The sequence below is a fragment of the Macaca mulatta genome, chromosome 11 (assembly GCF_049350105.2).
Source record: "Macaca mulatta isolate MMU2019108-1 chromosome 11, T2T-MMU8v2.0, whole genome shotgun sequence".
Lineage (NCBI taxonomy): Eukaryota > Metazoa > Chordata > Mammalia > Primates > Cercopithecidae > Macaca > Macaca mulatta.
Genome location: NC_133416.1, coordinates 16088114 through 16116064, shown reverse-complemented (window position 1 = coordinate 16116064; position 27951 = coordinate 16088114). Strand labels below are relative to the sequence as shown.

General features: G+C 40.7%; 1 protein-coding gene across 1 annotated transcript in view; it reads left to right on the top strand.

The window, feature by feature from the left end:
* Positions 1-27951, top strand: part of GRIN2B (glutamate ionotropic receptor NMDA type subunit 2B) — a 420489-nt gene that overhangs the window by 303144 nt on the left and 89394 nt on the right. Inside the window, exon 4 of the mRNA XM_015151178.3 lies at positions 1132-1246. Within this exon, the coding sequence (XP_015006664.1) occupies positions 1132-1246 (115 nt within the window). The remainder of the gene's footprint in view (positions 1-1131; positions 1247-27951) is intronic.

Sequence of the window (27951 nt, the reverse complement as noted above, 5' to 3'; positions counted from 1 at the left end):
GGCTAAGGTGAAGGTGTCCAGGAGGAAGACAGTTTCATTGGTCTGACTCTAGTCACCTCCAGAGTTTCCGCTAATCTATGCACAAGTCACCAGAGCACTCTGTGAAATGCCTCTCCCACCTTTTCCCATTCCTTAGTATTTTCTGTTCCCTATACACAGTGTAATAGCCCTGGTTTCCAGATGCATCCTGTCATATCAGATCCTTGCTTACTGTACTCATCTCACAACTCTTAGAAGTACAGGCAAGACCTTAGCAAGAGTTAAAGAGTATGTACATATCTCTGGGATAGAGGGAGACCCTAATCTGGGATAGAGGGAGACCTTTCTTAGCAGAAAGTTGTCTTGGTACACTCTTACTTTCATTTCTTGTCTCTACCATCTCCAACCTTTAATCCATCTTTGTTTTTCAATAGCAATTGTTAGCACTTAATGAGACTCTACTATGCACCAGGCCACATGGTAAGTGGTTAACCTAAGTTATCCCATTTAAGCCTTACAAACCTAATGAAGTAGGTCCCTTTATTATACTAGTTTTTGCCAATAGGGAAAAACGCTGAGGCTCAGAAAGGCTGAGTAATTTGCTCAATGTCATACCTATAGAGTGAACTTCAACCAAACACCTTTTTAAACATTTTTATTTTTAATTTTAAGTTCTGGGTACATGTGCAGGATGTGCAGGTTCACTTCATAGGTAAACTTGTGCCATAGTGATTTGCTGCACTTATCAACCCATCACCTAAATATTAAGCCCATCATACATTCGCTGTTTTTCCTGATGCTCTCCCTCTCCCCGTCTCCCTGCCTACAGACCCCAGTGTGTCTTGTTCCCCTCCCTGTATCTATGCGTTCACATTGTTCAGCTCCCACTTGTAAGTAAGAACATGCAGTGACCAAACATCTTTTATTTAAAATTTTTATATTACTTTTTCATATGATTCCTACTCTGTGAAAATTTGGATGACTCTATTGCATAATCAAATGGGAGTTCAAGGTATACCAAGTTTGGTAATGGTATCTGTATTTCTATTTACTGGTCTGTCTTTAGCCAGCTTTCTCTCTATATACCTAACTGCCTAGTTCGTGGTATATCCTCTTCATACTTTTAATCTTCGTTTTATTTCATCTTTACAGGTATCTGATCAACGTCACTTTTGAGGGGAGGAATCTGTCCTTCAGTGAAGATGGTTACCAGATGCACCCAAAGCTGGTGATAATTCTTCTGAACAAGGAGAGGAAGTGGGAAAGGGTAGGACATGTCTTTGACAATTCTTGAGCCAAGTAGAGTAGAGATGTGAAATTTTGCAACACATGGAAGGAAAGCAGTCCTTTGGTTTTTGTCCCTAGACCTGTGGAGCAAAGGATCAATACCTTGATACACAGGAGAAGCCATTTCTCAAACTTGCATGTTCATTTACTTGCTGTTTTGGTTAATCAAGAGATTGTTTTCTTTATGTATTTCCATTTATTGTTGATAATTGCATTGCTGTCTGAATCATGACTTTGTTTTCGTGGGAGAGTATGTGTGTACAATATAACATAATTTGGTGACGAAACTGAATTAGTGGTATAGTTCAGGAGTTGTGTCCTAGAGAGCATCTGGGAAGCTTGTAAAGATGAAAACATGAGAAGAAAGGTTTAGACTTACTGTGATTGAAATATTCCCATGCAAGGCTCTGCTCAGAATTTCTCCCACTGACAGTTGATCACAGTGTTTGGAATTCTACCATCAGAAATTAATTTCTGTGGGCACCAGACTGCCTAGGTCCAATTCCCAGCTCTATTTAGGATCTTAGACAAATCTCTTCACTAATCGGTGCCTCAGTTTTCTCATCCATAGAAGGGAAATAATAGTACCAACGGGTATAAGGATTAAGTATACGTAAAGTATTTAGAAAGGTGCCTGGTGCATAGTAAGCACTCAATTAGTATTACAATTTGTATTATTCCAGATTCCCAGTTGAATACAAATATTCCTGAGAGTAATGTCATTGCTGATTTTTCTCCAAATATATTCTGCAGTACTCTTGTCTCTCGAGACATTTTGCTGAAAATAGTTTTACAGATACATAAGGTTGGGAGATGCTAACTACTGTTTCTCACTCTAGGAGAGTCTTAGAACATACCAACCCTTGAAAGTTTAGAGGTGCCTTATAGCAAAGAAATACCTTAACTTTTATTTAGAATGGAATTTCCCAAAATTATTCTACCCCAAGACCCCTTTGTTCATGATATTCATATTCTGTGAAAGCATGTTGGGAAACTAAGACAACTTCCACAGATTCCATGGGCCAATTGGCTGAGAATGTGCTTCAAAATGTTAGCATAGTTCTGCCTAGAATGGAAATCCAGCTATATATTTCTAGAGAGAGTTACCAGAAAATGAGGCCAGAGATAAACTTCTTGAAATTCACAACCTCATCACAGAGAGCCCTGGACAGCTAGTTATGTGAATGTGTGAACGCTCACCCAAGAAACGAGGCATGTGTGGCTCAGGCAGGAGAATCCAGGATCTAATTCTTCAAGTTGAAAGACCTCTATCTATCATGCATTTTCTCTTACCAGATAGGGCACAATTATAAGGCTTAAATTACGCCAGCTTTTTATTTAATCTTATTATTTTGAGACAGGGTCTCATTCTGTCAGTCAGACTAGTATGCAGTGGTGCTGTCATAGCTCACGCAACCTCAAAATCCTGAGCTCAACCTGTCCTCCCCCATCAGCCTCCCAAGTAGCTGGGACTACAGGCATGCACCACCATGCCTGGCCAACTTTCAAATTTTTGGTAGAAATGAGGTCTCACTATGTTGCCCAGGCTGGTCTTGAACTTCTGGCTGCAAGTGATCCTTCTGCCTCAGCTTCCCAAAGTGCTGGAATTAGAGGTGCGTGCCACTGTGCCTGGTCTGCCTGATGTTCTTGATTAAAGTTGCCCTCCCTTCACCGAGTTATCATTTGTTCAGAAATGGATGTTCCCTGGGCTTCTGCTTTTCACTCCAATCAAGCTGCTTTCACTGCTGCTGTAGAGACGTCATAATATAAGAAATGTTCTGGGCTCCTCATGTATAACAGGCACTTCTGTCTGTCTCCAGAAGAGGAGTTATTAATAACTGAGGCTTCATAGGTAGCTCATAAGATGTACAGAGGGGGCAGCCTTTTTTTTTGCAGTAGGCTCACAATGACTGTCTCAAGCAGGAGGAGGCATCTCACAACTGCCTTTTCTTAAAGAGACACCACTCACCATCAGGTCATACTGACTCCTCTTCTTGAGTCCAGAATCTGAGGCCTGTGCCCCTCAGCCCTTTCTAGAACTAGACCCTCCTTCCTAGGGTTTGGATCCCTTCCCTCACCAATTCTACTTTTATTCTAGCTCTTGAATTTGTTCTTTACTTTATATATGATCCAGGAACTATGTGATAATTTTTTAAATGGGCCTCCTTGTCCCTGACACCTGCCCTTACCCCTTCAGATTAGTCCAAAATATGGCTGCCGGAATGAGCTTCCTGAAGCACAACTCTGACTGTGATGTTCTTTCTGTGCCCAAAGCCCACTTGAGCCTTCTATGGTTTATGGATTGGGGCTAGACTTGATCTGTTCTTGCATTCAAGGCTCTAATCTCCCTTCCAAGCCTTTGTTCTCCTCCTCATGATTTCCTGTTTCACAATTAAGCTACCCTGGGCTTCTTCCTCTTCTGAGAATGTGCCTTTGTAGGTCCTGTCCCTTGTACATGTCATGATATTTCTTCCTAGAATGAATTATCCAATTATATAATCATAACCATCCTTTGATACTCAATTAAAATATTGCAGCTTCCTTTCCTCATCTTTGACTGAGATAAAATCTCACACTCCCTTGTCCCCTGTTGATTTTGTCCATACATCTGAGGTAGCACCCATCACATCTGCCTCTTGTTTGAGTTGTCCTTATGCACAGTTCCAAAGGACAGAGGCTGTGTCTTTAGCTCAATTGTGTCCTCACAACAACCTGTAAGAGCGTATTTCATAGAGCAGTTCAATAAGTATTTGTAGCATGTATGAGAATCATTACATAATAAAAGAATCCCAAAATCTACCGTTAAGAATCCAAGTTTATGTTATTGCCCTTGATATGGTAGCTGTTGTTTCGTGGGGAGGGGGAGGAGAAAATCTTTGTGTAGATTGAATTTTTGTAGATCATACTTTACATGTACTAAAGGAAGTTGCTATTTAAAGAAATTCTGTGGTTAATCCTTTTGTAAGGCATTTTGAGAGGGGTTGAGAGAATAGAACGTTTTCATCTCAACTCAATTAAACCAGGGAACACTTTGGAAGATAGATGTATAGTGTTCATTGAGGTCATAGAGCCATGTAGCTCCCTGACTTGAAGGATCCTATTAGGGCTCACTTGTGGGCAGGGAGGATGGCAGGTATGGCTCCAGGGAATGGCAGGGTTGTGGTGAGATTGCATCATGGAAAGTTGTGTTGGTCCTTCCACTGTTATCCTCGTCCCCAGGATATCATCCTCAAGATGCCTAATGCTGCTTCAGATGGTCCCCTTGGTCCAGAGAGGATTTAGTGTCAGTGGACTCCAGAAAGGCAGGCACCAGGGTGAAGGTTCTACAGGGAGGAGCTGAACACTGGACAGATAAGCAGGGGAGGAATGTGGGTTTGTGGAAGAAATATGGGCTAGATAGGACTCTCAGACACTGGTCAGGCCACCAACTAGCTATGGGACCTGCTTTTTCCACTTTTCTACATTTTTCTTTCCTCATCTCTAAAATGATGGCATTGGACTAAGAAGACTTGGGTCCTTTCTAGTGCTAACTTCTGGGACTGCAAAATCTCCTTGTAAATAAACAGCAGATTGGAATAGAAATTGGGTGAGGGAATGGAACACACAGGAACCTGAGCTTGTTTTGAAGGGCATAGCTCCTAGGGCATATTTGTCATTCCTGTCATTTAAGTAAATATTTCCCCAGAAAGGCCCTCCTAATGACCCGTGATGAGGTAGTCACCCAGTCACGCTGCCTAACAGTAGGTTTTAATTTTCCTCAATACACTCATTATCTGGCGTTCTGCTTACTTGCTTGCTTGTTTGTTTATTGCCTGCCTCTTCACACCAGGATGGATGCTTCCTGGGGGCAAGGACATTGCTCACCTCTGTAATTCTGACCCTTCAGAAGAGTGCTTGCCTCCAGTGTCTGGACCACTCAAAAGATAATTGCTAAATAAATGAAGAATCTATATGCTTAGGAGAACTAGAATATTGACAAGCCATTTCACTTCTACCCTGGAAATCCTCCACTTAGACATAGAAGTTTACTGGAGACAGTACGGGAACAGGTAACTTCCCCACCTCTGGAGTGAGCACCCCAGTGCCAGGGAAGGACTTGGGGGAATCATCAGGGAGGCTCAACTCCCAGTGGAGTGATACATGCGTGACTGGCTTTTAACAAGGCATCTCGGGTCAAGGAAGATTAAGTTGTTGGTGTGAACCATGTGATAGGAATTCCAATGTTCCTTTAGTTTCCTAAAAGTAGTCCCAATGCTACAGTCTTACACATTTTGTTCCCTTGGGAAGACTTGAAGTCAACACAACATAGTCTATGGTTTTGGAAAGCAGAACTGAGTTCAGTTCTCCATGTTGCCATTTATCAGCTAGTGACGGATACTACCTGAGTTTGGAACATAGGATTTTACATAAGGCTGTTGTAAATATTCAAAGAGGTTTTATAGTCAAACACCAGTGAATAGTCACTGAAACAGTCAGTATCCAACAAATGTCAATTGGTAGTCAATACCCTTCTTGTGTAATTTTTTAAGGTAATATTTGCACATGGTAAAAAAACAAATGGCACAAAAGAGTACCCAGTAAAAAGAAAGTCCTCTTCTCATCTATGACCCTTTGCTTCCCTCTCCAGAGCAATGCTGTTTCCAGTCCCTGGAATCCTCCCCAGAGCAATTGTTGTTGCCAAAAATACTCCAGACATTTACAGATTTGATATATTTACCCAACTACTTTAATAAAAAATGAACAGTATCTGCTCTTGTGAACCTTTAATGGGATCCTTTGTAAGGAACCTCTAGAAGGCTTAGGGGGTTAGAATAGTAAAGAGATCTCTGGATCAGAATTTGATTCACAGAAAGCCAAGAACATCTCTCTGGTATGTAGGAATGTGGAGAAGGACATGTAAAAAGAAATATTTTACACACACACATGCATGCAGACATAGCGTGGTGAGTTGGAAAGGGTAGACAATGGTGAAAAAAAAATCATTGTGTGCAGACTGGGCTCATTTGTGAGGCTCCTAAGTGGGGGACAGCTGCATAAACTTGCTTTAAAAATAGTCTGGCACAGAGATGCAGTTCCAACAAGCTTTAAGGCTTCTGTCTCTATCAGAGTCTCTCATGATTTGCTTCATTGCTACTGCTCTCTGCTTCCATTTAATAGTTCCTAAAATGGGGATAATAAAAATGAAATGCAGTGGGGGTGTGCTCTGAGTAATGACATCAAGAAATGATGATGGTGCATTTTTAGGCTGTAAGATGTAAACAGACTTTAAAGGGACTGTCTGGGTCAGAATTAAAGGAGAATATGTAAGATTTGCATCTCTGCTTATCTTTTCCAGAAAGAGACAAGAGGGTGTTTTATAAGCCCGCTCCCTCTTCCCTGCCTTCACCTACCAGAAACCCCCCCTCCTTATGTATATTAAAAACATTTTCAGGTTGTGTAAATCATTCTGTGGACTCCCCAAATCTGTTTCCATCTATGGCTTTCAACACTGAGATGTCACAGCCACATCCACCAGTAAAGCAGAGACTAGAAATGGAAGTGCTTGGCACACAGTGTTGGACCCATGATAGTACTCAGGAATTAATGGATGGATCAATGGGAGGGAAGGAGAGCAACCAAACTGAGGAAAGGGAGACTCCCCCCCGAAGAACTGAAGCAACAACAACATAGTAAGACAAAATGTTCTGCCAGTATCTGCATCCTGGAATAAATAAGACAGGCTAAGGTGTGTCTGTGTCTCTGGTGACCGACCTCTTGTCCAGGAGGTAGCACCAACTCCAGGGTGTGGGGGCTCTGTGATCCTAGCCCCTAAGGACTATGGTGATCTTAGTCCACAGTGATCAAATCAGTGTTTATACAATAGAGGTCAATCACTACCTCTATTGATGTTACTTGAAAGCTTTTGACTGACAAAATAAAACAGTCCCTCCATCCCCCCCGCTCATGCACATTCACTCACTCAGAACAAACTGGCAGGAACCACATCTGTGTGCCTCTCCACTATACCTCTGTGCCTAGCATAGTGTGAGACATCACTGAGCAGGCCAGTAAATGCGGTGTTGGTGACTGCCCAGGCACAGCTGGACAGACTGTGTTCTACCTCCCAGCCTCAGAGGAGAGGCTAGGAGACACTCATGCTCTCTCCAGGCTCTACAGAGGGCATCTAAGGGGGTGAAACAGGAGCTCCTCATGGCAAGGGTGTTTGTTCAGGATCTCCTGATATCACCATTTGACAACATGCTATTTTTACTGACTTTGAACTGAGTACTAATACGCATCATTAGATTAAGGGATTAGAAGACAGGATCTATGGAGAAAGGCTATGGGAATTGGGGTTATTAAGGGAAAGAAAAAAAAGGCAATGAGGTGATGACTTATTCTCTTTAAATGTGTGAAGAATTATTGTAGCAAGTGTGGAGATCAGCTCTTCACTTTCTCCTCTGAGACAGAACCAGAGTGAGTGGGCTTAAGATCAAGCAGAGAGGGTTTATATTAGCTATAGGGAGAATTCCTTAATAGAGAAGTGTTGAGTACTGGAACTGTTAACAACATCAGGGGATGACTTTGAAAGTCCTCAAAATTGCATATGTCCTTGTCTTTCTGTAATGTACAGTCCTGTGCAAACAACAATGCATGAACTAAATGGCTTATCCTCCCTATCTCCCCACCTCCCCTCCCTCCCCTCCCCACCTCCTTCCCCTCCCTTCTTTTTTCCTTCCCCTTCTTTCTCTTTCCTTCTCCTTCTTCATTCCTTCTTTCCTTCTCACACGTAACTATGAGCCAAGGGCTCATACCTACCATGAGCCAAGGGCTGCCCCCACAAATTTGTATCGTAGCTTTCCTGGTGGCTTGGAAAAACAAACCAAGTACATTGCAATAAAAAAGGTGCTTGTTGTGACATTTAACATTTCTATAAACTAAGGTGATTTTTAAATCTTACTATTTGATACAGTCTAACATTGGGTTGATGTTTCATGTTGCTTAGTAAGTAAAGACTCCGCTAATGTCTATTTTACTTATGAGATGACACGGGGCCACTGGATTACATATTTTGTTTTGTTTTTCTGAGGTGTGATTAGTGCAGACCCTCACATCCAGATGTTTCCTTGTTCACTGAGCTCCAAGAGCCCTGGCCCATCCTGTTTGCCTACACCATTCTCCAGGGTTCCAGAAAGAGATTATAGGGGGCAGTCATGGAGAGGAGAAGGTAGAGGTATGCTGTTAATCCCTAAAGTCTCAACACTGCTGTAGGCTCAGTCCACAATGTCAAGCTGCTACTCCCATGCACATTCATGAAATAATTCAAAGAGAAGACCGGGATGTATTGAGGGAATAGACTGGAATGTCATTTCAGAAAGGCTGGTTGTCTTCCAGTGCTTGTCATCAGTCACTGAATGAAAAGGATAAAAGAACAAGATAACCTTGGTTGACTGTACTTTTGAAACCTGTACATGCTGATGGAGAGAGAAAGCAGAACTGAACTCAGAGACTGAAGAAGTGCTGGCCTAACCTTGGCTTAAGGAAAAACAGTGAAAAGGAAAGTGTCCCCAAAGCCAAAAGATAGCTTTCATCCATCTCGTTTAAATGTTATTGAGATTTTTATTTCATGACAGTTACCTGGTCCCTGAGGTAACTCAGGGTTGGTCCCTGAGTCCTCTAAACTATTTGTTCTAATTTTTATGTTATAATGTTTTTCCAGTACTGATGTTGAAGAAGAAAGAGTGGTAGAGAGATGAGAAAATTCTATGTTTATATCGAATTTAAAAACAACATTTACGATTTTCTTATTATGTAGGTAATTAATGTTTATTAAAGACATTTAAGGGGATAAAATACAATTGACCCATATCTGCACCTACAAAGAATTAGCAGTTATATTTTAAAATTTCTTTCCAGTGCTTTTTTTCTGTGCATTCTGTGTGTACACTATAATACAACACAGGATAATACAACAGAATTGGGATCTTAATGTATGGATAATTTGCAATCTACTTTTTTCTCTTCCTAGGATATTGTGGACATGTTCCCTTTTTATTAAATGTTTTTCAAAAGCATGAAACTTAATGCTTAATATTACACTGGAAGAATATAACATGCTTCTTCAAACTGGTTCCCTATGATTAGACATTCATATGCATGTTAAATAGAAACTCTGGTTCTCATATGAAAATAATTTCAGAGTTGGTGGTCTAACTTTGATGCCATAAGATTGCTTTTTAAGGTGAGAAGATTTGGCCCCTTTGTTTCTTATCCAATGTCCCCTAAATGTTAAAAATGAAAACCCTTAATTTGGGAATTGGTGGTTTATGTCGATTCAGCAACAACCAGGGGAAACATGCGGTCTGGTGGAAGGCTCTCCTTTATTTTGGGTCTGCTAGGAGTCCCAGAGGGTTTTCTCTTTTTGATCATCTCATACAGTGCACTGCCGTCTGACTTTGCTGAGATGTGTATTTCTTATCTCTGGTGGTGATATCACAGAGAATGGGGTTGTCCATGTGTTCCATGTCCGTCTGCATTTTTCATCATATTTGTTTCATTTTCTTGAAAGTTGAAGGCTTGTAAAATTCAGGCTCACGTTCCAAGGAGTCATATGACTCCTGCTCTGTATGAGACCCTTTCCAGTGCTGTTTCTATTCTCTGGTTCACACATGACCCAGAAGGGAGAGAGCAATGCCCTTCTTTCACCAGTAGGGATAGAACATGCCTCACTTGCTGTTATAGCAGTATATTATAAAAATACATTGACATATTTTTCGCCAAACCAGCTACTTTGTGCCTACATTAATAGCATATTGACTTTAGCTAAGACTTGAAGTTTGGCATTAAAGTTATAATATCTGATTGTCCTTCATATGCAAGCATGCCTTTATTGATGTAGCACCCGAAGATCTTATGCATTGAGTTTTTCCTACAGTGATGATGGATTTGTTCCAGCCATGCACAGTCTCTATCTCCACAATACCTATTTATGAGAGCTGGCCAGAAACAGGGTAGAAATAATTCATGTATACAGGAAGAGAAGCTGTGACCTTGGCATGTTAACTCTGCCAAGCAGCCTGTGGTACAAACATTTTAAAGGAAGTATTGGCCAACAAAAAAAATAATAAAATTTTAAAATAATAAAAGCTATTAATAAAAGCCATGAACATAAATTTCCCACAGCAGCCATAGCATTCAGATTGTTCGGGGTGATTTTATAATTTTCTCTATTAGGGTTATTTCTGCTCATAATTTGGTGAACCTTTTAGTTTATTCTTACAGCGATGTCTTAAGGTGGTTTGCTTAGGAGCTTTCCTACTTTCCTTCCACCCTCCCTCTCTGTCCTGCAGCCAGGTGTCCTTCACTGTCATATAGGTGGTCCATTGCTGGTTTTACAGGCGTTCCAGGTCTTAGTTCTGTCAGCTAACTGTTCTGAAGGTTTAAACTTAAAGCAAATCTGTGCCAGGGGAATGGTGAGAAAGAAAGTATGACCATAGAAGGCAGTCATTGGGGAGGGAGTGATAGACCTCGAGGGGAAAGAAGTCTATGCCCTGTTCTCCAGGTGCACACCACATTCCTGCTCACACCAAACTTGTGGTGGGTGCCTTTCCATGTTTTTCTAGCCCAAGCATTTGCTGTCAGATATCTTCTGAGGTCATCATCTTTGGCTCTTCCTGAAATAATATGTACTAGTTTTTCTTCATCCATCCCATAGGAAAGGAAGTTTGCTGGCAAAGGAACATAATATTCCCTTTGAGGTAAAATTTGTCGTGGATATTTAAGGCACCTCAGCATTCTCTTTCTAGAAAAGTGAACACAAAATTCCATTTTCCCTCTAGTGTCTGAGAAACACATAAATGATCAGACAGTCTAGCCTGGAATTAAGGGACATTAGGAAGATTTGGCCATGAATACATCTGACTTTTATGTAACACTTTATTAGCAATGCTATTAATGGACAAATTTAGCATATATGATCCCATTTTGATTCCTATTAAAATGTTGAGAAATACTTGTACATGTAAGTAAATTGAGGATCAGAGAGGTCACATGATTTTCCCAAAGTCACACAGCTAAGGAGTGGCAGAGCTGGGTGTAGACATTTACGTCCAGCTCCATTTGTGTCCAGTGTGCTTTTTGCCTCAACACATGGAATATAAGAGTACAACTAGACTAATGGGATCCAAATGTAGCAATGTCAATGGGGATAAATTCATAGACGAGAGGACAAGTCACACTATGGAAACATGCAGACCCTGCTACTTGAGTTTTAAAACTATGTGTTAAGAAATGGTCCAGCATCTGGTGTGGAGCTGGAGGTGTGGAGGCTGGTTAGCCCAGACTGTGACTGGCTATTTCAGTGTAACATTTTTCTGTGATTAGCAAAAATAGAAGTCAGAAAGGAAGGAAAGGAGAGAGGGAAAGAAAGCTAAAGGGGGGAGAAAGCTTTCTTGTATCTTTCTATACTTATAATTCCTAACTGTTATCACACACACACACACACACACACACACACACACACACACACACACACACCCTCTCTCTTCAGTTAGGAACACAGAACCTATCTCCTCAAACTGTGAGGAAAGAACACGTTTCTTTGAATTACAAAAGCCATAACGACCTGCAGAAGCAGCTGTCTAGGTCCTCATTGCATGGAAGGGATTTTCGAGGAAACAGTCAGCTTCTGAATTAAAAGCTCTTGTAAAATCTACCATCATGGCAGTGGCACTGTATCCCTGCAGCCCCATTGATCAGACATCTGTTGGAGGTGCAGAGAAATGTCAAAACACTGAGGGGAATTTAAAATAGCTGACCTACAAAAACAGCTCTTAAATCTTAGTAGGACAGTGACATGAAAATTTAACTGCTTTATTTGAAACACAAGCAACCAAATATTTTATGAACTCAACTAGCTAAGGGAGAGGAGTTTTGAGATCTTACATAAAATAAGATAAATTAAACTTGATTAAGTTAAAAATACATGTATAAGAAAGAAAAAGTAGGAACAAAATTCAACAATAAGAACATTGATCTTCAAATTCATCATTGCTATGTCAGTGTTTCCTCATGTGGCTGTGAATTTCAACTATAGTATATGAGTTAACTCAGGAGAGATGAGTATTTTTTGTTTAAATAATGATCTATTTTTAGAGTTATCTTCTACTTTTGGCAAGTGGCACAACTTAACGTTTATCGTAATGATATGAAATTTTTTAATACATATATTCTTGAAGATTATTTCAAAAATTAGTATAGGTGGTGTACAGATATGGCAAAATTGTTACAGTACTACTTGAATGAATGAAATTTGGGAAACATTTCCACAGGGCAAAGTGTTCTTCTCCCCCACCCCAGCCCCAAAATCATGGTGTTTGAGGTTGACCCACCTTCCCTTCCCTTTCCCTCCTCACCTCTCTGCATTCAGCCTCCATGCCCCATAATTGCAACTAACTATTCTCCAACACCTCTTGTGCTTTTATGCCTTAAGCCCTGGCTTATGCTTTTCTCTTGACCTTGGATTCTTGAACTTGTCTTTTGACACACAGTTTAAAAACCAAGAGGCACCATATTTTGGTTACCTCTGCCCAGTGCAGTGATTAATCCAAATAAATTTAAATAGATGTCGTTCCCCTTTTCTGTGCCTTTGTTTCTTCGTCTGTAAAACGGGGATTATAATAGCACCTACCTCAAACTGTAAAGTTTTAATTTTGTTAAAACTAAAATTATAATTCATGTAAAATTCTTAGCACAATATCTGACATGTAGCAAGTGTACTCCCATGTTCACTATCATTTTACTTGAACACGTTTTGAACCAATGATAATACAAATAAAATTAGATTCTAGAAAACAGGAAAATGGAAAAATTGACCATACTTAACTACACAAAGACACACACAAACTACTTGGATTTCGGTGATAGTCACTAACAGGAAGAAACTAGAAAACAGTGTATAAATGTTTGATGTTATAAATTGGAAATGAGCAAGTTTTTGCCTTCATTCTAAAATGCCTTTTTGCACAGAGATTTTTAAAACGTGAGTCTTAATTAATAATAAAATACTGACAAAGTCTACAGCATAGCACAGCAGCCCATGCTGGGCCTGTCACTCAGAAATCAGGCGACTAGAAACCCCTCAGTTTTGATTTAGCGCATTGTAGATTCTCAGTAACCATTAAATTACAACCAAAACACATTAAGCAATAATCACAGTTTATTAAACCTTGTAGTGTGTCCTTGTGCTATTTGATCTACTCGGGTTTTGTTTCACTGTAATAAACCACCACGTTGTGGTTGATCTTAAAGAATTGCCAATTTTCCCTTTATGTCTTCCTCATTCTGCAGCAGATAGATTGGCTCATAACCGTTAAAAAAATTTCTTCCACAGGGAAAGTGGTTTAATGTCAAAAGACATGCCCATAGTCATGGTTAGTCATGGTTGAACATAAAGGTGATGGTGGTGAAATGGTAGGTGGGGGGAGTGGTGAATGGTCTTAACAATAGATACCTGAATAGCATTTCATCAGAGGTTCTCAAAGTGTGGCCCCTGGACCAACAGCATCAGCATCACTGGGGAACTTATGAGAAGTACAGATTCTCAGCTTCTGCACCAGAAACTCTAAGGACGAGGCCCAGTAATCTGAGTTTTGACCTATAAAACATAGGGGCCGCTGATCACAGACATTTCCTTTTCACAAGGAGAAGTATCTGCTTAATAGATAATTAAGGCTGCCACTCTGTCATTGTTCTCTGTTCTCATTTTATTTTCCAGCCATTAATTTTATAATAAAACTGAATCTTTATCCTTTCATAAAGTGGAGGACAGAGCCAGTAGCCCAGTAAGAAAAAGTTAAGGCCTGTCCCACTCACTCCAGAAGATTCTGAATTACCTGATATCTTCACGTAGTTGCTAAAGACATTCCCTGACATGAGGCCGATTGGGTTTATGCATTTGGTGAATATTTTCCCAAGCCCCTACTAAGGGCTGGGCACTATTCTAGGTGCCAGGGAAACAGTATTGAACAAGACCAACAAGTTCCCTTCCTCAAGGATCCTGTGTCTGGGTGAGTGGGGCCAGACAGCAAACATAAACAAATCAATAAATATGATCATTTCAGATGGTGCTATATACCCTTAAGGTGGTAAGACAGGGTGCAGTGGCTCTCAGCCACTTAGTGCCAGTCTCAAAGGGGCTTTTGATGGATTGGTCATTTTAAATAAGTTGCTAGTTAAATTTCTTCAGAGTATGTTCAGCAGCTGTCATAAGAAGTTTCACTAGCAACTTATTTAAAGTAAGAACTTTCCAAATTGTGTCCACAAATCCTCTGCCTAAATTGTGTACAGATTCTGTGTTGAGGCTACAGGCCCACTTCCAGGCCACAGGAGAAATGTGAGTAGTATTTTATCTTCCATTTTTTTTTTCTCGCTGCTAGATTTTAGAGAATGGGTATGGATTTTTATAATGTCACATCAGGCTATCAACATTACAATATTTATGTTTGATTTTTTCAAAAAAATCAAGAAGTATTAACCTTCATTGTTTAATAAGAACTGCATTTAGTGAGTTACCTACTCTAGCCTACTGTTCTAAGTAAGCACGGCATCTTTTGGCTTTCTTTCACAGCTATTATGGAAATTATTTCACTTCCTTGTCTCCAGTTGACCCTGTAGCATCCAATGTGACACAACATGGGACCTGGTGAGGGTGTATAGGAAAGGTCATAAACTGGCAGGCAACAGACTACTTTTGGGCCATCGACATGTTCTATACTGCCTAAAAGGTATATTTAAAGATTAAATTGGTTTCTAAAATTTAAAAATTCAGATTCCCATAGAACTCCAGATTCTAGATTTCCTGAAAAATCAGATGATGGGCAACACTGGGTTCACATTCCTCTGGACCCCCTTTGGATGGAATGCATGCTGTCAGCCCCCTGCAAGTGTCTCACCCCTTTTATTAATTATCTACCTAGCCCCTGCAGACACTGGAGTCTGCACCTCCCAGAACATGGATGAGTTCAAAAAAGAGTCATTCCCTGCTTAAAATCTAAAATAGATACCTTAGAAATGGGTAGATTTAGAATTAAGGGATTGGGCATTTATGGAGCTGACACAGCCTTTGGATTGCTCCTGCAGTTTACCTTGGAGTCTCTAGGGGGCAGCTGTGAATTCTGAGCACTGCCTTGGAAATGTAAGCACACTGAGCAATTCCAGTTCTGTGTTGCACGGAATCTCCAGATGCACCCTGGAAGTGTAGAAGGCAAAAGGCACTACTTGTCTGAAGGGTTTTCTGTTTGTCAGACAATGAAATACAGAAATATCGACTTTTAATGCATTAAAAGGCTTTAGGCACATGAGGAGCGTGCATTTGTCTTTTTTCTTGGCAGAGTAACAAATAATCCCAATTGAAGGAATAACCGGAAAGGCTTCATAGGCATGAGCTTTACAGGGAATTTGAGTGATCCAAAGGCATTTACCTAGCAAAGAAAGGAAGACTTCAACGGAGAAAAGTTCAGCAGGAGGACTAGGAGAATGAAGGAAAAGGGCTAGGTAAATGAAACAGATGTGAATATAGGAAAAACTGAAATTAGAAATGAAGGCAGGGACAGAATGTTGCATCTTAAATGTAAGAATGGAAAACTGACCGCAATTAAAAACTGAGTGACACAGTCCAAGTGTAGAGAGAAAGCATGATGATTTTAAGTCATACTATACTAATTAAACTATGGAGAGAGAGAGAGGAGGAAAAGGAGAGTCAAGAAAAGATAAGGTTGAAGTTGTCAAGGCAGAAGAGCCATACTCATGAGGCTCTGAAAAGTCAGGCTAGAAGCAAAGGGAAGTTAATAATGACAATAATTACACATGTATCTTTATATTGTGTGAGTGCTAAATAAGGATGTAAAGGAAGTGCTTAGTCTGTTTTTGCCCTGAACACATGTTGTTTTAGATTTCAGATCCCTTCACCCCATCCCAGAAGTTAGAAACACTTCGTCTCAGAATGGAATTTCCTAATATTCATAGAACAACATTGACCATATAGTATTTTTCTACTCTAAAGCTCTAATGAACCTCTTCTTCTCTGATCCCCAATGGTGTTTCTGCTTTTCATGTGAAAATAGAATCTCAAAGCCCACGAGAAGGAGGCATTGCTTTTGCTGCCTGTATCCAGAGTTAGCACTTTTATCAATCAGTTAGCTTCAGTTCAATTCAACAAACCTAAACTGAAGGGCTTCTCTACGAATGACTCTGTGCTGGGTGCTAAGAGGAAAATAAGACACCCTGTTCTCAAGAAATGTGCCCTTTTAACAGAGGGGATAAGAAAATTACACAGGCATGATGCAGGGAAGAGTGTGATATGATAGGCAGCCACTAAGATGTCCCCCAAAGGCTGGTACTTCATGTTATTCATGCCCGTGTGTGGTCCTCTCCCCCAGTTATGGGCTAAATTTAGCAACCTGATTATTAGGAATAGAATAGTAAAGTGACGAGATGTCAGTTTTGAGATGTGCACATGAAAGGGCTAGCTTCTGTATTGGGGCCCTCTCTCGTGTCCCTTGCTCTAAAGGAAGCTAGCCACCTCGCTGTGAGCAACCCTGCCCAAGTGGCAAGGAACTGATGTCCCTGACCAGCAGCCGATGAGGACTGAGGCCTACTCACTGCCATGCAGCCTTGTATAAAACCCTGAGCCACAGGATCCCAGCTAAAGCGTGTCTGAATTCCTGACCCACAGAAACGGTGGAATAATCAATATTTGTGCTTTATACCACTAAGTTGTATGATAACCTTTTACACAGCAATAGATAACTAATAAATGATAAGGCAAAGGGGCTTATAAAAAGAAATTACATATCTGGTTAAGGATTTTGAGAAGAACATGATTTTACTGATGGGCTTTAAATAATAGGGAGAGTTTTAGAGGTGAGTAATATTGAAACTGAGGATGATATTTCAGGCAGAGGGAGTAACAGGTGAAGTATAATATTTGTTTATTGAATAATAGTTTTTTTTAAAAAGTTGTCCAGATGATAGGTACAAATAAGGGGGTAGAGAGAAGTCTTTAAGGAAAGATTGAGCTTAAAGAGCGTTAGAAGCAAAGATGGTTTGAATTAACTCAAGAAGCAATCGGAAGCCATGAAATGCTTGTGAGTGGGAGAGTGATGTGATTATGACTTCTCTTCAGAAAATTCATCCAGCAGCTGTGATGGGCTGTAGGAACTTAGGTGCCTGCAGGAATGCTGCAGCCATCTAGGGCCTGAAAGAATGTGGACAATCATGGAGCAGAGGTGGCTGCGAGAGTGATGGCAGAGGTGGGATAAATCTGTAACCTACTGGGGAAGATGAGACAATGACCATTGAAGAATTGAACTTCAGGAAATGGGATTTTTATGGGACACTGGGACATCAAAACAAGGAACAAAATTAGTGACGGGGAAGCAGTTTCACGGGTTCAATTTTAGGGTTTCTAATTCTGAGTTACTGTTGAGTCAGGAGGGAAGTAGAAATGTCAATTTGTGGTTCTGGTGTGAAGATACCACAAAGAATGCAGACTGAGGGATGTTCTCCACAGAGGGGATAACTGAAGGACAGTGAGAAGATGAGTTTCTAAAGAGAGCAGAAGGAGAGGGAAGAGGACCAAGGACATGGGCTATAGGACATGTCTCTGGGTGGGTGCAGGCTGAGAGGAGAGAGCAGAATCAGCAAAGAAAAGGGAGAAGTAGTCATCACCCAAGAGGCTGGTAGAGCCAGGAGAGCATGACGGCAAGGTGAGGGCAGGTGACTTTAAGGAGGAGAGGAGGGGATGTAGCCTGACTTCTTAGTGGTTCTTATTCATGCATCATTGGGAAGAAATGCCTCGCAAGACCCTGCCCAATCAAAAACAGACCATGCCAGGCAATCACAGAACAATGTGGCTCTGTTCTTTTACTCATTGTTTAAAACTCAGGTATTAGGATTTTTGTTGACAATTTAAGGAATGGGTGGATACAAATATTTTTACCCAAATATAAGTTCTTATTGTTTGTCAGTGATGGACCTCTGCTCTTCAAAATCTATATTTTTTTTCTCCAGCTGAATTATTGGCCACTTAAAAGACTATCCTTAAGTGTGAGATCCTAGAAGAAAAATACCTTAAACTGTGGTCTTAAATGTATTCCATCTCATTATGAGGATCTCTTTTTCAGAACGTGAGGAATCCTGTTTCATTTTCTCTTTTATGTAACAGTATTTTGTTATTTGTGTCTGATGTCAAAAGTATAGCGATCATTCATTAAGGAAAAGTTAATTAAATAGAGAAAGGCATGAAGAAAATAAAATCCAACCCAAATTCAACCTCCCATAGATAATTTGTTTATATTTTGATTTATATCATTTTAGTCCTTTTACCTTTATATTACAAATGTGTGGGGTTTTGTTTGTTTGTTTGTTTGTTTGTTTGTTTGTTTTTAGATGGAGTTTTGCTCTTGTTGCCCAGGCTGGAGTGCGATGGCGCAATCTTGGCTCACTGCAACCTCTGCCTCCCGGGTTCAAGCAATTCTCCTGCCTCAGCCTCCCGAGTAGCTGGGGAATTACAGGCATGTACCACCATGCCCAGCTACTTTTGTATTTTTAGTGGAGACAGGGTTTCTCCATGTTGGTCAGGCTGGTCTCAAACTCCTGACCTCAGGTGATCTGATTGCCTTGGCCTCCCAAAGGGCCGGGATTACAGGCGTGAGTCACTGAGTCCAGCCTATAAAAGTGTTTTATAAAAAAGTGGGAATATTTTTATAAAATTGAGATAGTATTATACATCTTGTTTTATAATCTATAATCACAATATGCTGTGAATGATGTCATAAATATATTAAATCATATAAAATAACTGACCATTTATCTACTATTAAAATATATGAAATATCTAATCTCTGTACATTATCTATTTAGATTCATGTATTTATCACATGATTTTTAAATTTCTGCCCCTCTGTACTCCCCTCTTCCCTGCCCCCCAACACAAGGGACAAATCTTGGTCATGGCTTATTGTTCTGAACATGTTGTATTGATAGCAGGAAGATCTGGCATTTGTTGGCTTTGCTTCTGCATCGCTCACTTTTCAGTGAACTACTGAAGAGCACACCAACAAGTGTCAGGGAATACCAGAACACTTGCCTGTGTTGGCTCTTCCCATATCACTAACATGAACTCTGCTCCTTCTCTAAGCAAGCACTGCCCTCCTGGGACTGCCGTTGCAGCTGCAAATCTGTCTCCTGGTGCTTTCTCTTAAATGCCTTTTTAAACATGCTTAATAATAGATGAGCACCTAGGCCCTTCTTCATGAAGGGTAGCTCAAGCAGCTTTTAGAACATGGAAAAGCTATTTGGCCCTTAAAAGCTGATTCTTGGAACATCCTCAATTCCCCAGGACACCGTTTAGTAACCATGTGCTCCAAGACAGCAAGTGGTTTTCCTAGTGGGTTTTGTTGCTCCACTTCCTCTTCCCTTACTTTTTCAATCCTGGACACAACTTTTATTGACTCTTTGTAGCCAGTCAACTGACTGGCAGCAAAGCATCTCCCAGGCCCCTCTCCTGCTCTCCTTCTCTACTCTGGCAATCCCCTGCTGTGTGACTCAAGCAGGACATCTATACTTGACTTGGTGTGACTGATCCATTTTCTGAGTCCTACTATCCCAGAAAGAAGTAAGTTCCTTCCCCTTGGATTATCGTGTCTTGGCTTTGCCATCCATCTGGTGGGTGACCTTGGACGAGTCACAAAATGTCCCTGGGCTTCGGTTTCCATTCATATCTATAAAACAAGAGGGTTGGATTAAATTCTTATGGTCCATCTAGTTCAAACCATCTGTAGTTTTAAGTACAGGTTTAGATTTTCCAGTGTTCTATGGCATATTTTTAGTGACATCTATTTATTCATTAGTTATAAGAATAGCTTATTTTTAGAACTTCATTTCTTAGATCGGGCAGCTCAGTCACTTGGTTCCATGGTCTTTGTTAACAGCTACCTCCCTGGGAAGGATGCTTGGAAGGGAGGTTGAATTTTTCCGCTGTCCTCTTTCTTATGCCTTTTTAGTAAAATTTAGTAAAATTCTCTATAATAACAATCGAGAGCAGACTTCTTCAGAACCTTGCGACCAGCGATCAGAGAAAGACCTTTGACTCTCTTTGCCTTGTGCAGTTGAATCACTTGTGTCTCCTTCCTGAAAGAGACATTGGTGATTCGAGTCAGGCTGAGATGCCTACACAGTGGTGCGTCACGGTTATGTGCACCCAGACCACCACCAGTGTTCCCTACCCCACTGCAAAACAGTCTCTTTTTGTTTGTTTGTTTGTTTTATTCTGTGATCCTAGATACTGTTTTATGTGTGACCATTTGTCTCTTTCTCTGTAATCTTTTCCTTCAAAATTAGAAACAATTTATAGAGCATCATGATGCATTTTTTTTCCTTTTTATATTTTCAGATTATTATTTTATTCAGGAACTGAATCATATGTTCACGCTTTGGTTGATCATTCAACAAATCTTCAATACATTCCTACAGTGTGCTAGATTCTGTTCTCCAAGGAAGGAGATTGAGGATGATGAGTGGAGAGAACTGACAGGTTGAGAAGCAAGAGAATAGAGAGGGAAAGGTAAAGAAAAACACTACAGGAGAAGCTAGAAGGGAGTGGAGGTGGAGTTTTCTCAAAAGAGGTAAGGAACAGTACAGACTCCATCTAGGGCAGAAGGCAGAGGAAATGAAAGTAAGGAATCAGAAAATATAGGGAGTGTCAGCCAATCCTTCTTGTAAAGACGATTCTCTCAAGCAATTGGAGCCCTGATTGACAGATAACAAAGTGTTAGTAATAGCTAACACTATATTATGTCTACAGTATGTCAGTATTTATAGGTCAGGCACTGTTCTAAGCAGATCACTTATATTAACTCATACAAATCCTCACAACATTGCTATGGAGTCAGTATTTAAGACGACAAAAACAAACACAGGCCAACAACATGAGGCCCAGAGAGGTTTATTGACCTTCTGAAGGACACAGCTAGTCAATGGAAGAGCCAGGCGTTGGACCATGCAGTCAAATTCCAGAGACTATGCTGACCTCCCATGCACCACTGAATGTAACACAGAGAAAGGTCTGGTCCCATTCTCATTCTATTGGGGATGCAGTAGGGATTAATCTACAGTAGCTTCCAAGTGTTCTAATGCCCATTTTCTTTCTCAGTCAAATCTTACTGCTCTAAAATTCAAGCTTCCTGCTCGATGTTTGCTGACAGCAAGAATCTGGCCATCATTTTTGCTTTAGCCTCAGGCATGGCATGAGTATCATTGTGACTGGTTGGGCTGGGTGGTTCTATTCTGGGATGAGGTAGGTTAGGAAAACAAGCTTGAAAAGATGTGGCTTTCGACGCACTGGTTTGCTTGTATGTGGAAAGAAGCATAAGAATTTCGTGGCTTTTGAATGCCTCTGGGTAATCTTGTGCTCAGTGGTTTTTCTTAGTTGAATGTTAATTCCCTCCAAATGATATGCAACTACCACCCTACTAAATCTTAACTTCTCTGGATTTTGGATTTCTCAAAAGTATTACATGGGCCCAACTCAGGGAATTACTAATTCACTTCTTTTACTCAGAGGGAGAAGGCTGTGGAAGACTGACATTTTTCAATTCCATTTCTTCCATTGAAATATTGCTTTTTGTTCTCCTGGGTTCCTATCCTCTCTAACAGGTATAAGCCTGTTTCTCCTGCTTGTAAAAACCTTCAGTGAAGTATCCAGAACCTGGAGCAGAATATTATCCTCACCCTGAGAGCTGTTCTGAAACCTTAGAATGGGCTTTGCAGAACTGCAGGCAAATCTAGCTTTTCCTCATTGTAATTGCCATTGTAACAGGTCAACAGAGACACCAGGACCTGAGTTATCTAGACAATACCACCTGAGAAGAGAAAAACACACCAGCAGGATGGCCAGAACTGGACTTTGGGGCTTTTAGCAGTTTCATCTAAGAAAGAAAACAGTCAGCACTTGTTGTATATAGGAACTCAGTGAAAGTAAACTGTTGGAAACAGAACCATTTGACTCATTGGCAACCAGCAGTTTGCGGGAGCCCATCCTAAGAATGTTCTCTATATCATTGCATTGGCATTAGCCTGTAAGGCTATTATCTGAAGGTTTAAGCAGAGACCATCAGAGTCAGCAATGGGTTTCTTAAAAGATGTGTTTCATGTCAAGATTTTCACTTTGGTTTTTCATATACAAACAAGCAAACAGAATGAGTTAACCATCGTTGGGGTCTTTCATTCTTCTGTTTCCTGCCTACTTCTCAACATGCATACATTTTCAAATATTTTCCTAGACCTTCTTTGCAAAGAGCCCAGGGAAGCTTTTCTTTCCCTTGCCGCCACCTCCCTTTTCTTTCTATCTGGCCCTGCAGTGAGCTTCTCATTACACCTCTTATCATAATAATTCCAGAAATAACATCTACCTTTTCTATCATGCCTTTCATCGGAGGATTCCCATTGAGCCACTCTAGCAGTGAGGACTATTCAGCAGCCCACCCCCGGCACAGCATTCCTCTGCTTTTGGGTCACAGACAGAAAATACTGGAAGCATAGGTACAGCCTTTTTGGTTTTTGAGAGTCAGAGGGGAGTGCCAAAAGGAGGTAGCAGAGTTGCATAACCCTTTTTTGTGATTTTTGACAAAAATCAGGTACTTAGTCCTATGACTGGCTCAGCAAATAGAAATTCTAGTGTGAACTGTAGGCCTGTACTGCAGAAAGGAGGAAAGATGGACAATTAATGTTACCAATTAGTGGTTATAGATGAAACATGCCTACTGAAAATGGGTGGAGCCATACTTATTTGAAATAGTTGATATAAAGCCATGGTGTTAGGTGAGCTCCCACCATATACACTTGAAGAGAATGAAAGTCACCTACTGAGTTAACATTGTACTGTGTGCTTCCATTATAATTGCCCTTCCTAATGCCATTTGTGATTTCTTATATGTCAACTTGTTAACTTACTGACATCTCTCTGACATTTGTTACTGGGGACTCTTCCCTCCTTCTTGCAACTCCCTTTTTTTTCTGTTTAAGTCTCTCCTTTCTCTGCTTGCCTTTTTTCTCTCTCCTCGTCCCCTTATCTTCCATCTTTACTCCCACTCTGCCTTCCCTTATTTATTGGTGTGTTCCAGGGTACCATTTTTCATCTTCTCAGAGACCCATCTACACAGACTTTATGAACAATGCCCGTCTAAAAGTAATGACTTTCAAATCTGCATAGCCAGATTTTTCTCCTGAACCCAACTCAGATGCCCAACCACCTTCTTTTAAGCCTTAATTTTTATGTCTCGCAGAGACCCCAAGCCCACCAAACTCAAACCTTAATGCCCCATTTTCTCCCCTCTCTTTCCAACATGCTTCTCCTCTTGTATCGATGTTGGCACCACAATCTACCTAACTGTCCAAGGTAGAAACCTGGGACTTGCTAAGTGATTCCTCTTTCTCATCTATCCCTCTGTTTGATCTACCGTCTTTTCTCTATTTCCTCTTTTATTGCCTTTGTCATTGATTGCATGGATTACTGCAATTTCCTTCCTTCCTTGACTCTAATCTAGCCCTTTTCTAATCTATCCTTCACACAGTGTCAGATGGATCCTCCTAAAACATAAAATAATCATGTCAGTTCCCTGACTAAAACTCTGCAGTAGTGCTCCAGTGACATCAAGATGAAAACTCAAAGCCCCGCTAAGGAGCTACCATTTCTATTTTCTTTGTTAACAGCTACCTTCCTGGGAAGGATGCTTGGAAAGGAAGTTGAATTTTTCCACTGTCCTCTTTCTTCTGCCTTTTTAGTAATTCTCAGTAATAACAATCTAGAGCAGCTTTCTTCAGGATCTTGCTATTGAGTGATCAGAGAAAGACCTTTGACTCTCTTTGCCTTATGCAGTTGAACCATTTGCATCTCCTTTCTGAAAGAGACATTGGTGATTGGAGTTAGGCCGCCTGCACATTGGCGTGTCCTGCTTGCCTCTTCGTTCTCATTTTCCATCATTTCTTAACTTATACCCTTGCATAAGAAATCAATTATGGTTCTCTGAATCTATCACCCTCCTCACCTCCTTGCACTGCACATGGTTTCCACTTTGTCTAGAAGGGCCACTTTACCTCCTTCTACCTCAGACTGTTAGCACTTGGCTAACTCTTCACAATTCTTGAAGACTCAGTTCAAATTTTGCCTTCTCTGGCAAGCTTTTTACCACCTTTCTACAGCCTCCATTAGAAACAGATTAGGTGTTTCCAAACTAATGAACACACTTCATCCATACATTTATTGCACTGTATTGCACTTGCTCATGTTTACTTGTATGTCTTCTCAGGAGGATACAGAGAGCCTCTCCACAGAGGCTGCAGAGAGGTCAGGAAAAGGTTGCCCGAGAAGGAAACATTTGAAGTGAATCTTCAAGAGTAATGAAGAGTTAGCCAAGTGCTAACAGTCTGAGGTAGGAGGAGGAAAAGTGGCCCCTCTAGACAAAGCAGAAACCATGTGTAGTGCAAGGAGGTGAAAAGGGTATGGTAGATTCGGAGAAGCCTAATCAATTTCTTATGGATGAGTGTAAGTTCCCTAGAGTGGGAACTGACCGTTTAGTCTCTAGATTCCTAGTGCACGATGCAGCCTAGAACATAGTAAATGGTTAATAAATGTTAAATGGCCGAACAGATCAAATCCTGAATTATGTCATTTAATTCTCATAACATCTTACTGGATAAATATTATCCCAGTTTTATAAATGAGGAAACCAAGATCTGGAGAGGTTAGATAACTTTTTCAGGATTACACAAATATCAAGTCATAGAGAAATGTGGATCTGTTCAAACCTCATGGGCATTTTGCATGGACCACTGGACTAATTTATGTTTACTGGCACTAGAAAACAACTTCTGATACAGGCCGTTTTCTAGCTTGGTTATGAGACACATAGAGAAGAGTTCATATTAAGGAGTTAGTGTTAGAGTTACACTGAGTGGGGAAAATCAGCAATGGATTCTAAGCCCAGTGGAATGAATGGACATTATACTTGCTACTATTTCAGTTCCAGAATTTCTACAAATGCCTATAAAATCAACACTAGCCAATCAATCAGCTAACATTCATTGAGCCACCATTTTGTGCTGAATATAATAGTTGGGGTGCTATTTTTTGACAAAGTTTACACTGAGATATTTTTCTTTTCTTTCCCCTCTCCTCTTATCTCTGTTTCTTTTCCCAAAATAATTAAACTTCTTTCTAGATTCTTGTCCCCACTGGGTTGGGGGAAGATGTTGGAGGCCCCCCTGTCCACGCATGGTTGCTGACTAATTTTATTGATCACATGCCTGGTTTTAATGCAGGACAGACTCCACTATCAAAGACCATTCCTGGGCCCACATTGCCCTTGTCATTTCTTCTCTTTTCTACCACAGGCCACCCCTGCCTAAGGTACTGCCCTTAGATCTTGGGAAGATGTCAGCCATCTTCGATGGCTTTTGAGACAACCAGATGTATTCTTGCTATCTCTTTTGCCCCTTTTCCTCTAGCATTGGCAGGTATGCTTCAAACTGGACTTCCCTCTCATTTAGTGGAAAGATCCCACCACAGATTTGCAAGAGCAGAGAGTAAGAGGCCATATGAAGTCCTTTAGGTTAAGTGGTATTCTCTAACTCAGCTTTGACCAGAGAGTTCTACATTCATTTATTTACTTAAAAAAATATTTGTTCAGCACTACTCTGCACCAGCCACTAATCTACTACTCAAGCACAAAGGTTCAGTAACAAAAAAAGACAAAAATGTATGCCCTCATGGAGTATTCATTCTAGCAGGAAAGACAGAAAATGTTGGGACTAAGTAAATTATACAGTATAATTATACATCATACAATGTGTTAGATAGAGATAAGTGTTGAAGAGATAAAATAAAGCAAAGAAGGAGGTCTGAAATGTTGCGGAGAGTGTGTTGACATTTTAAGTAAGGCAGACCTCATTGAGAAGAAGGATTAGGAGTTACTCAACTGAATGAGGTGGCACTTTTTCACCCCATTTGCCAATTGATGTTTATGGGATATAATTTCTTGTTCGGAACTCCAGCAGAAAGAAGGGGTGGGTGGTGGACCTGAATCTCTACCTTTTAAGATTTCATGGGAAAGGCAAATCAACACACATGTAAGGATTTTCTATCATCTTAGTGAGAAGGCACACACTATGGTCTGTCGAATTGTAAGTGAGTGAGAGAAGGTCCCTACTGTGGGGACAGGCCAGACTTCCTGTGATCTGATCAGTGTCCTGAAACAAGAAGGGAATTTGCATTGACAGAGGGGAGGAAGGGGACAGGCTGCAGGCAAGATAATACTGTGAAGGAAGGAGAGAAGCACATGACTGGGCATGTGGAGAAGGCATGTAGAATACTTTCATATGAAGGGAGTGTCCACATGGAGGAGAGGAAGGAGTGAGAGCCCAAGGTTAGCATGGTTACTGGGAGATGAAAAATATGAAATGCCGAGACTCTGGAAGGCCCTGACTACCAAGCCAAAGAGATTTCTTCCTATTTCTGCTTTGTTCATAAGGCGAACTCTTCCAGGAACCATCAACTGAAGGAGCCTGGGCAGTGCAGGGCATCTGCCACGGAGCATGGTGCAGAGTGGCTGCTCAGTGAACACCCCTGAAGCTTCTGTTGAAGTGAATTGCTGGTTCTCTAGAAGGAACATAGTAATGTGTATAGTTTTTGAATTCTTAATCATGTAGTTTATGCTCACACAGAAATGTTAAACTGTTAGAGTTAGAAGGGTACTTAGAATATGTATCTTCATCCTTTTATTTTACACATGAGCAAACCAGAGGGCCAGAGGTTTGAATGATTTAGTGCAAGGTCATACCACCTAGTTATACAGAAGATGGGGCTCATCTTCTAGATTATTTTCCCAGTAGCTTCTTCTGGGGAATTTTCCCCAAACAGTCTGGTGCCCACTGGTATGCTATCTTGATATAAATACCAACGTGTGTTCAATGGACCCTAACCTCATGTGATCTACAATGAAAAACTGGTTTCTGTCAAGTTAACTTGGGAAATGCTGTCTACTGTATTATCATCTTGAAGAGTTAAAATGCACATTAAAAAATGTAGGTTCTAAGATTCCTATAGTAAAAAAAGTTGCTTAATTTTGCTGTAGCGTTTATCCAAACATATTTTACCATGATTTAATTTTTTTCCATAAATACCTGTCATCTTGTGGAACTGCTCATAGGAACCAATTGTAAGCCATTCTCAGCACCAGTTGACCTCTTGTTAAAATGAAAGAAGAAGGTATATATCAGAGAAGCTTCAGGGGAAAACCTAAAACAATCAAGGAGAATAAGGCAGTAGAGGAAAAGCCAGTCCCTCCCACTTCTATCTTCTGTCTTCTCTCCCTGCCTGCCTTTGTTCCTTCCTTTGATAAATTACTTTTGAGCATCCACTAGATGCAAATCCTCATGTTACTGGCTTCACATACATTATCTGGCTTATTCCTAACAACACCCTGGCAAGGTCAGTAATATCCCTCCCAAATGAGGAAGCTGAGCTCAGAGGTAGCAGGGAATTGCTCAAGGTTGCACAATTACACTAGTGGCAGGGCCCAGATTCAAACCAGTGTGTGATTAAAGCCAGTATTTTTGTCTATTGTGCTATTTTTTTCCCAGGCTATTTCT